The following is a 9582-nucleotide window of genomic DNA, read 5'->3' as shown; positions in this document are numbered from 1 at the left end:
GTAATATCACCTTTTATGTTTAAATGATATACCCACTTTGACCTGTAGTATAAGATGTTGGTCTATGCCTCCTTTCTGCCATACTAATTTCCTATTTTCCCAGTAGTTTTTGTCAAATAGTGAGTTCTTATCCTAGAAGCTGGGGTCATTGGGTTACTCAAACAGCAAATTACTATAGTCATTGACTACTGTATCTGGTGTACCTAACCATTGATCCATCACTTTATTTCTTAACCAGTACCAAGTGGTTTTGATAATTGCTGTTTTATAATACAATTTGAGATCTGGTAGGGCTAGGCCACCTTCCCTTGCATTTCTTTTCATTAATTCCCTTGATATTCTGGACCTATTGTTCTTCCAGATGAATTTTGTTATTATTTTTTTAGCTCTATAAAACAATTTCTTGGTACTGAATAAGTAAATTAGTTTAGGTAGAATTGCCATTTTTATTATATTGACTCAGGATACCCATGAGTAACTGATATTTTTCCAATTACTTATATCTGACTTTATTTGTGTGAAAAGTGTTTTGTAACTGTGTTCATATAGTTCCTGAGTTTGTCTTAGCAGGTAAACTACTAAATATTTTATAATGTCTATGATTACTTTAAATGTAATTTCTCTATCTCTTGCTGCTGGGCTTTGTTAGTAATTCATAGAAATGCCACAACTTTGCTAAAGTTGTCAATTATTTCAAGTAGTTTTTCAGTTGATGCTCTAGGGTTCTCTAATGCCTATCTGTCTGTGTTCGTCCTTTGTTTTCAAAGACCATGACATCATGGAAATGATGACATGACTTGCAGTTGACTTTGATTTGAGTGAGGGAGGGCTGTGCAAGGTCACCAGCCTCACTTCTCCTCCTGGGCCATCTGGATCCTGTGACCAGATATTCATCAGGATGACTGAAAATGACCCAGGATGCACTGGGAGACCTTGGCCTATTCAGGTACTCACTTAGAGTGAGGCAATGCCCATTCAGTAAATAGGCCTCTTTAAGGAGTTAACAGGAAATGGCCCCTTTAATGAGCAAAAGAAAAAAGTAAGTAAAACCAGCTAGTAGAGAAAGAGCAACAGTTACTACTGATAATCACTCTGAAGCCAGGAGGGTCCCCAAAAGAGGCCTTAAGTAGAGTTTGGGCAGGGACCTCTAGTTGTGCAATATATGGGCTTCAAAGTGCACAATGCTACAAGTTTATTGAATTGGGGGGGGGGGTGATATGGTCAGATTTTTCTTCAGATTTTCCCCAAATTTTGCTAAATTTGTCCTCCCAAAATTCAAACTCTGACATCCTTTCCTCTTCCAAAAGCTTCCCACTTATCTACAGAATTTACTTCTCTTTTTTATTTGCCTCAAGTTCTTTCTTCTCTTGTTTCTTCCATGGAAGCCAAAACTATTAAGTCTGACTCTTATTTTTAAAAATTTCCCCCACTCCCCACCCCCCAAGCCTGTCTCTTCACTCTTCACATCAATAAGAATGAATCTAAATCCCTACTTGGCCACGTCTTACTTTTGTGAACACATGAGCCAACCACCCTAATCTCTACGGGCTTCCTTTCTTTCATCTATAAAATTTGGTGGCCTTCTAATTTTACTTCTAGCTCGGAACCTCTCCCTCTCTTTCTCCCTGATCCCTCCCCTATCTGTGGCCCCGCCTCCTTTTGTGACGCACTACAGCCTGGATACAGTGGAACGCTGGGTTTGAGTTTGGGTCTGTTAGTGCTTGGCTGTGGTGAGGTTAGGCCGCCAAAAGGAGATTGCCGTGGGTCAAAGGAAAGGAGCGCAGAGCAGAGGCAAGTACACAGCCTCCCCTGCTCACTAGCTGGGCAGTGAGGGGTAGGCCTCATGAGAGGGCAAGTCAATCAGGTTGAGGGAGGCGGGGTGAGGTTAGGCTAGAAGAGAGAGGTTGGTATTGCCCTCGAGTCCCTGCTCGCTGATGCAGCGCCCCTAGTGACCACACACTTTGGGGCGCCAACGGCTCATTTGACTAGGGCTGCCAACGGCTCATTTGACTAGGGCTGCCAACGGCTCATTTGACTAGGGCTGCCAACTGCTGAAGCTGGGTATAGCCCGTCATTTGGCCCTGAGCTCTCCCTCTTGGTCCTGCTGTGATGGCCAGCAGACAGCCAGGGAAGATAAGCGCCAAGGCAGCTGTGTTTTTAGCCATGCTATGGCTCAGGTCCCTATCGATCATAGCCTATCCACAGCTGCTGAGCCTGAATGACATGAAGGTGGACTCCAGCAACCTGAGCAAGGAAGATGGCATCTTGAAGCACTACACTAAAATCCTGCAGCAGCTATTTCTGAGACTGCCCACCCAGGATGCCCCTAGCAAGGAGCACAGCACTACTATCCACTCTGAAGGGGAGCACGAAATCAAGGAAACCATCTCAGAGATCCCAGGGGAGATCCTGGAGGAAACTCCAGTGTTCTTAACCTCCCAATCTTCCAGGTCTAACAAGATGAAACCTGAGGTGCCTCTGATTCAAGAGCCAGTTTTGGAGACTGAGAGCTCCATCCAGCACCCCAGGGAGCAGGACAAAAAGGGTCAGGAGAAGATGGTCAACATAACTACCAAAGAAACACCTGACAACAAGAAGAACACCTACAGGGAGTTGGACAACTCCAATTTGGATAACATGAATTTGGAGGATGATGGCAATAGTGTTTTAGGGACTGAGGAATCCGGTACTGAGGAAGACGCTGCACCTGAGGATGCAACAGTAGAGAAAGCTGTGCTCTCAGTCCTGGAGCTAGCTGTGAAACTGGCTATGGACTCCACCCAGGAATCCTCTAAGAAAATATTGGAGAAGCTGATTCTCAAACCATTTGTGAAAGTAACTCCTAAACCAGTCCCCAAAGCACCTGGCAAAGTGCATCAGAAAGCATCCCTGGACTCTGCTTTGAAACTCGTTGAAGAAGCTTTCCAACAAGTGAAAAAAAAAACAGGGAAAAGGGTTATACTAGGACAAATGGCTCTTGTGGCTCCATCAGTCATGGACTACCTGGGGACACAGGTGCACAATTTAGGAAGGGGAATCTTCCAACTATCAGAGGAAACCAAAGACCAACCAAATAAGGAGCAAGTGGTGGAAGATCAAGTTCTGAAAAAAATATCCAACATAAATACCGAGTTAAAACATGCACTGAAAAATGCCAAACACATAGAATTCAACAATGATGCTGAATCTGCCAAAAAGTATACAATGCAAAGCCTTTCCTTAGTAGAGAGAGAAAACCCATCCAGCAATGGGCATAAACCTCAGAAGTTAACAAAAGAAAAGGATGATGATGAGAGAATTAGATTATTTATTAACTTCTTATATGATTTCAAGCCTCAGTTAACTTCATTCTTAAATATGAATAATATTCCATTTGATCTTCAAGAGAAAGCCACTACTATATTCAGTATTATGGAAGCAATGCTTTGTGGAAATCAGAAAAAAAAAAAGGGAAAATACCATTAAGGAGTTATTAGAGGAGAATATAAGAATGTTAAAGAGGCTTAATATTACAGTGAATCCACTGTTGGCCTTTAATTGAATTATCTGTTCATTTTAAGAGAAGCTAGATTTTCTTTTCCTTAAATTCATAAGTAAATTGTCTATTGTACATCAGTCTGACATCTTTAATTTGTAATGTATTGCAACAGTTTTCATCTTTAACGGTAATTTTTGTCTGCAGTAAAGTTTACAATTTTCATTAAACAACTGAATAACATGTTCTTTTGCCTGTTTAAAACTTAGTTTTCATTTATGCTTGAATATACCTAGTTTAGAATCTGTTTTCTGAATTGGCACATTACAAATTCATTCTAGCAGTTGAGTGCTCTGTGTGGGTTCTGTATATGTATTCAGTGTTAAAAATTGCTTATCAATTTATTTCTTCAGGTATAGACAGTCTATTGATATCTGAGAAAGTATATTTCAATTTTATTATTGATTTCAGATCCCTTTACCATCTTGATCAATGTCTTCTGCAAATCTTGGCGATTCTCATCCTAAAATATCCCCAACAAATAAAACTAGTGCTATTCCATGTTCTTACCAGGAGAGGGCATACATACAGTACACCCCTGACCACCCTTGTTCTGGACACTATAATTAAGACAATCTAAGATCATATTAGCTCTTTTTTTAAAGCTACAATAAGTAAATATACAAAAGACTTCCCAAGATATATGTCATATGGATGGTAGATATTTTCTGTGATTTTTTTATTTTTTTTTTATTTTTTTTTTCATTTTTTTTTTTTATTTAGCTTTTAACATTCATTTTCACAAAATTTTGGGTTACAAATTTTCTCCCCTTTTCTCCCCTCCCCCCCCAAACGCCAAGCATTCTAATTGCCCGTATGACCAATCTGCTCTCTCTTCTATCATCCTTCTCTGCCCTTGTCTCTGTCTTCTCTTTTGTCCTGTAGGGCCAGATAGCTTTCTATACCCCTTTACCTGTATTTTTTATTTCCTAGTGGTAAGAACATTACAGTTGATCCTAACACTTTGAGTTCCAACTTCTTTAGCTCCCTCCCTCTCCACCCCTTCCCTTTGGAAGGCAAGCAATTCAATATAGGCCAAATCTGTGTAGTTTTGCAAATGACTTCCATAATAGTTGTGTTGTATAGGACTAACTATATTTCCCTCCATCCTATCCTGTCCCCCATTACTTCTATTCTCTTTTGATCCTATCCCTCCCCATGAGTGTTGACCTCAAATTGCACTCCCCTCCCCATGCCCTCCCTTCTATCATCCCCCCCCACTCTGCTTATCCCCTTATCCTCCACTTTCCTGTATTGTAAGATAGGTTTTCATACCAAAATGAGTAGGCATTTTATTCTTTCCTTTAGTGGAATGTGATGAGAGTAGACTTCATGTTTTTCTCTCACCTCCTCTTTTTATCCCTCCACTAATGAGTCTTTTGCTTGCCTCTTTTATGAGAGATAATTTGCCCCATTCAATTCTCCCTTTCTCCTCCCAATATCTTTCTCTCTCACTGCTTGATTTCATTTTTTTTTAAGATATGATCCCATCCTCTTCAATTCACTCTGTGCACTCTGTCTCTATGTGTGTGTGCGTGTGTGCATGTGTGTGTGTGTAATCCCACCCAGTACCCAGATACTGAAATGTTTCAAGAGTTACAAATATTGTCTTTCCATGTAGGAATGTAAACAGTTCAACTTTAGTAAGTCCCTTATGACTTCTCTTTGCTGTTCACCTTTTCATGGTTCTCTTCATTCTTGTGTTTGGAAGTCAAATTTTCTTTTCAGCTCTGGTCTTTTCATCAAGAATGCTTGAAAATCCTCTATTTCATTGAAAGACCAATTTTTCCCCTGAAGTATTATACTCAGTTTTGCTGGGTAGGTGATTCTTGGTTTTAGTCCTAGTTCCTTTGACTTCTGGAATATCCTGTTCCATGCCCTTCGATCCCTTAATGTAGAGGGTGCTAGATCTTGTGTTATCCTGATTGTATTTCCACAGTACTTGAATTGTTTCTTTCTAGCTGCTTGCAATATTTTCTCTTTCACCTGGGAGTTCTGGAATTTGGCCACAATGTTCCTAGGAGTTTCTCTTTTTGGATCTCTTTCATGCGGTGTTCTGTGGATTCCTTGAATATTTATTTTGCCCTCTGGTTCTAGAATCTCAGGGCAGTTTTCATTGATAATTTCATGAAAGATGATGTCTAGGCTCTTCTTTTGATCATGGCTTTCAGGTAGTCCCATAATTTTTAAATTGTCTCTCCTGGATCTATTTTCAAGGTCAGTTGTTTTTCCAATGAGATATTTCACATTATCTTCCATTTTTCCATTCCTCTGGCTTTGTTCTGTGATTTCTTGCTTTCTCATAAAGTCCTTAGCCTCCATCTGTGCCATTCTAATTTTGAAAGAACTATTTTCTTCAGTGAGCTTTTGAATCTCCTTTTCCATTTGGCTAATTCTGCTTTTGAAAGCATTCTTCTCCTCATTGGCTTTTTGAACCTCTTTTGCCAATTGAGTTAGGCTAGTTTTCAAGGTGTTATTTTCTTCAACATTTTTTTGGGTCTCCTTTAGCAGGGAACTGATTTGCTGTTCATGCTTTGACTTCATGTCTCTCATTTCTCTTCCCAGCTTTTCCTCCACCTCTCTAACTTGATTTTCAAAATTCTTTTTAAGCTCTTCCATGGCCTGAGCCCATTGAGTGGGCTGGGACACAGAAGCCTTGATTTCTGTGTCTTTGCCTGATGGTAAGCATTGTTCTTCCTCATCAGAAAGGAAGGGAGGAAATGCCTGTTCACCAAGAAAGTAACCTTCTATAGTCTTATTTCTTTTCCCTTTTCTGGGCATTTTCCCAGCCAGTGACTTGACCTCTGAATATTTTCCTCACACCCACCTCACCTCCTGATCCTCCCAGCCAGTGTTTGGGGTCTGAGATTCAAATGCTGCTTCCAGCCTCAGGGCTTTGGGCGGGGGCAGGGCTGCTATTCAGTGTGAGATTAAATTCAGATGCTCAGGTGAGGGCAGGGCTGCCTCTCAGGCTCAGTTCCCTCAGGGAGTTTATGCACAGACCTTCAACAATGGATCCAGGCTCCTGCCTGCTTGGAGAGCCCTGGTCTGCCGCTGTCCCTCAGCTTCTGTCTCCCGAGGGGGCCCGAACCATGGGGGCACCCCACTCCCCCCTTGACCCGCCAAAGGGACTCTCTCACCGACCCCCGCCACCTGTGGGTGGAGGCACCTGTGCGGCCGCTGGAGATCCCGTCCCTGAAGCCCGCTTGGATCTGTTCCTCTCGGTGCCGCGGCCACTGCAGGGCTGTACCCAGCTCCCAGTCCCGGCGCCCAGTCCGCAGCACGAAGGACCCTCCACGAGAGATTTGCAGGTCTCTCCGGAACAGAAATCTCCCTCGCTCCAATGTTCCGTGGCCTCTGGGTGCAGAATTCGCCGTGAGTTACTTCTTTGTAGTTGTTCTATGGGTTGTGGGTTCGGAGCTATGTGTATGTGCGTCTTTCTACTACGCCATCTTGGCTCCGCCCCTCTGTGATTTTTTTAATAGAAGAATTTTCCCATAGCAGCAAGTCAATTTCTTACTAAAATAAAAACACTTGTAGCATGGTTTAGTGAAAAGAGCGCTATATTTGGACCCAGAAAACCTAGGTATAACTCAGTTTCCTCATCTGTAAAGTAAGGAGGTTGAACTAGATGCTCACTAAGGACCCTTCTGACTGATTTTGTGACCACACATAACTTCATAAAGCATGGGTCTTATCCATAGGGAGAGTTAGTGAATATCCATGTGGTATGATTTCAGGAACTCCTTCAAGGTCCTGTTCCCCTAAATTCTCTTCATTCCTCCAATTACCTTGTGTTTATGTTTTCTTCCCCAGTAGAAGGTGAGCTCCTTGAGGGAGGGTAAGGACTACTTCATTTTTTGTCAGTGCCTGATTGGTTGACAAAACCCTCTGGCTGATGGCTGAAATCTACAACATCCACTTAGAATCATAGATTTAAAGCCAGAAGAGATCAACTTCATCAACCTTCTTATCAACTACCCCCACTTTATATATGAGGAAACTCAGTCCTGAAGAGTTTAAGAGACTTGCCCAAGGTCACACAGGAGCAAAGTAGAGGAACTAGGTCCCATTATGACTCCAATCCGGTTTTCTTTCCACTGTGCCACACTTGAATTTAAGCCTTTAATTTCCATTACATTGCTAATACCTCTGGGAGGGGTCAGAGGCTTAAATGCCCCTTTTTCATACGAGGAAACAGAGCTCAGAGAGATGAAATTAGTTCCCCAAGGATATTTTCCTGTAACACCTGTGGAAATGGGGCAAAGAAAGGAGTGTGTGTTTATGTAGTGAGGGGAAATACATCAGGAAGAAAAAATCATTTCCAAATTTTATACAGATAAATTTTGATATATAACGTGTGTGTGTGTGTAAAATCTACCACGTGCAGAGAAAGAACCCTATGCTAGGTATTGGGGAAAATAGAAATTTGAGAAAGATGAACATTTCCATATGACGTCTTTCCTCCCTACCCCACAGTAGTAGCTACACTGTACTGAATGCATGACAAATGCTGTTTGTACATGCTTGTGAGGATGAAGACATGGATCTTGAGACAACTTCTGAAACCCCCCTGCCCAGGCTTTCCATACAGTGACAATGGCTGACATTTGCTCTGTATACTCACCAACCCCAGCACACTCTGAAATATCATAGGTGCTACTATCCCTAATTGACAGGCTAGAAAATTGCGACTCAGAGAATTGAAGGGCCTTGTTCACAGTCACAGGCAGAACGTAAACTCAGGTCCCACATTTTCTCTACTAAACTGCACTATCTACGAGATGAACCCATTTTGACCGGTCCCAATCCCATCTATGCTGCTTATCAACCCTTAATAGTTCAGTGTGAGTAAGAGATCTGAAAGAAGTTTTAATAGGAAGATGGGGAGAAAAAACACAGGGATATAGGTGTCTGAGGAGGAAGGGACCACTCATGGAAGAAGAAGGAGGAAAATAAGCCAAATGAGAGTAAAAAAAGTGACTTCAACTACTTACCAATTTTTCCCATGGCACACTGATCGTGGCTGGACAAGAAGCTTTGGTTCAGCTCAGCTCTCACTTCTGAATTGCTTTTAAAGGTAAAAAGAACAGAAATAACTGTCTTCTAAGGGAGTTGGGGATTTTTATGTAGCATCTACTCTGTGCCAGGAACTGTGCTATGTGTTCTACAAGTAATACCCTCATTTGATCCTCACAAAACCCTTCAAGGTAGGTGCTGTTATCATCTCCATTTTACTGGTGAGGGTCAAGTGTAGTCCAAGGTTGAATTTGAACTCAAGATTTCCTCACTCCAAGACCAATACTCCACTGTGCCACCAACTGGCTCTGCTAAAGCTACAAATATTTCAAAGTCAAAACTAGCACTAAAGTTCTAATTTAGTATAGTAAGTAGTAGAGCTGGAATTCACAGCTAGGTCCTCTGATTCCTGCTTTTTTAGAAGCAAGAGAATAAGCTTCTCCAGAAAGGGAGAGCAGCAGGTGAATTCTGTGATCTTTTGAGTTTTAAATTGGCTCCCCCTCCCTTGCCTCCCTCCTCCCCAAGACAGTGTGCAATCTGATATAGATTCCAAATCTACATTCATATTAGTCATGTTGTAAAGAAGAATTATAACCAATGGAATGAACCATGAGAAAGAAGAAAAAGATGTTTTTACCTTGTGAATGGGCACCATCAGTGGGTACCTCCAGGTGAATGAATAGCTGGCCAGTCTCTTTAGCTTAAAGAGTCTAAAACTACATTGCCAAGTGGTGGTCTTAATGCTGTGAATGGCTGACTGGCTGTTTCCACTGTTGTTCTTAATAAAAGAATCTGTTCTATAAAACTTGTACTCAGTCAACAGGCTGAGGATTTAGAAGGCCACATGTGATCTTGGGGCCACAGAGGGGGGGGGGCAGACAGAGAGCTGAATATGAAGGGAGAATACCTAAAAAAAATAAAATTTGCTCTTGAGTGGAATGTGCTAGGAGTAAGAGAAAGGGAGAGGTACAATGTAGCAAATCAAGTCATCTTTTACAGGAATTTTATGGGCTAAAGGGGGAGAGCTT

General features: G+C 41.8%; 1 protein-coding gene across 1 annotated transcript; it reads left to right on the top strand.

Annotated features, from left to right (window-relative positions):
* Positions 1-1740: 1740 nt before the first annotated feature.
* On the top strand, positions 1741-3662 carry SPESP1 (sperm equatorial segment protein 1). The gene has a single exon (XM_072626061.1). It carries the CDS (start codon positions 2110-2112, stop codon positions 3463-3465), a length of 1356 nt encoding a protein of 451 aa, XP_072482162.1. The 5' UTR covers positions 1741-2109; the 3' UTR covers positions 3466-3662.
* The last annotated feature ends 5920 nt before the right edge of the window (positions 3663-9582 follow it).

The sequence above is a fragment of the Notamacropus eugenii genome, chromosome X (genome assembly GCF_028372415.1).
Source record: "Notamacropus eugenii isolate mMacEug1 chromosome X, mMacEug1.pri_v2, whole genome shotgun sequence".
NCBI lineage: Eukaryota > Metazoa > Chordata > Mammalia > Diprotodontia > Macropodidae > Notamacropus > Notamacropus eugenii.
Note: the sequence above shows the minus strand (reverse complement) of the source record. Positions and strands in the feature narration are given on the sequence as shown.

Coding starts and splice junctions, on each gene's coding strand:
- SPESP1 (XM_072626061.1), top strand. CDS start 2,110: ATGGCCAGCAGACAGCCAGGGAAGATAAGCGCCAAGGCAGCTGTGTTT.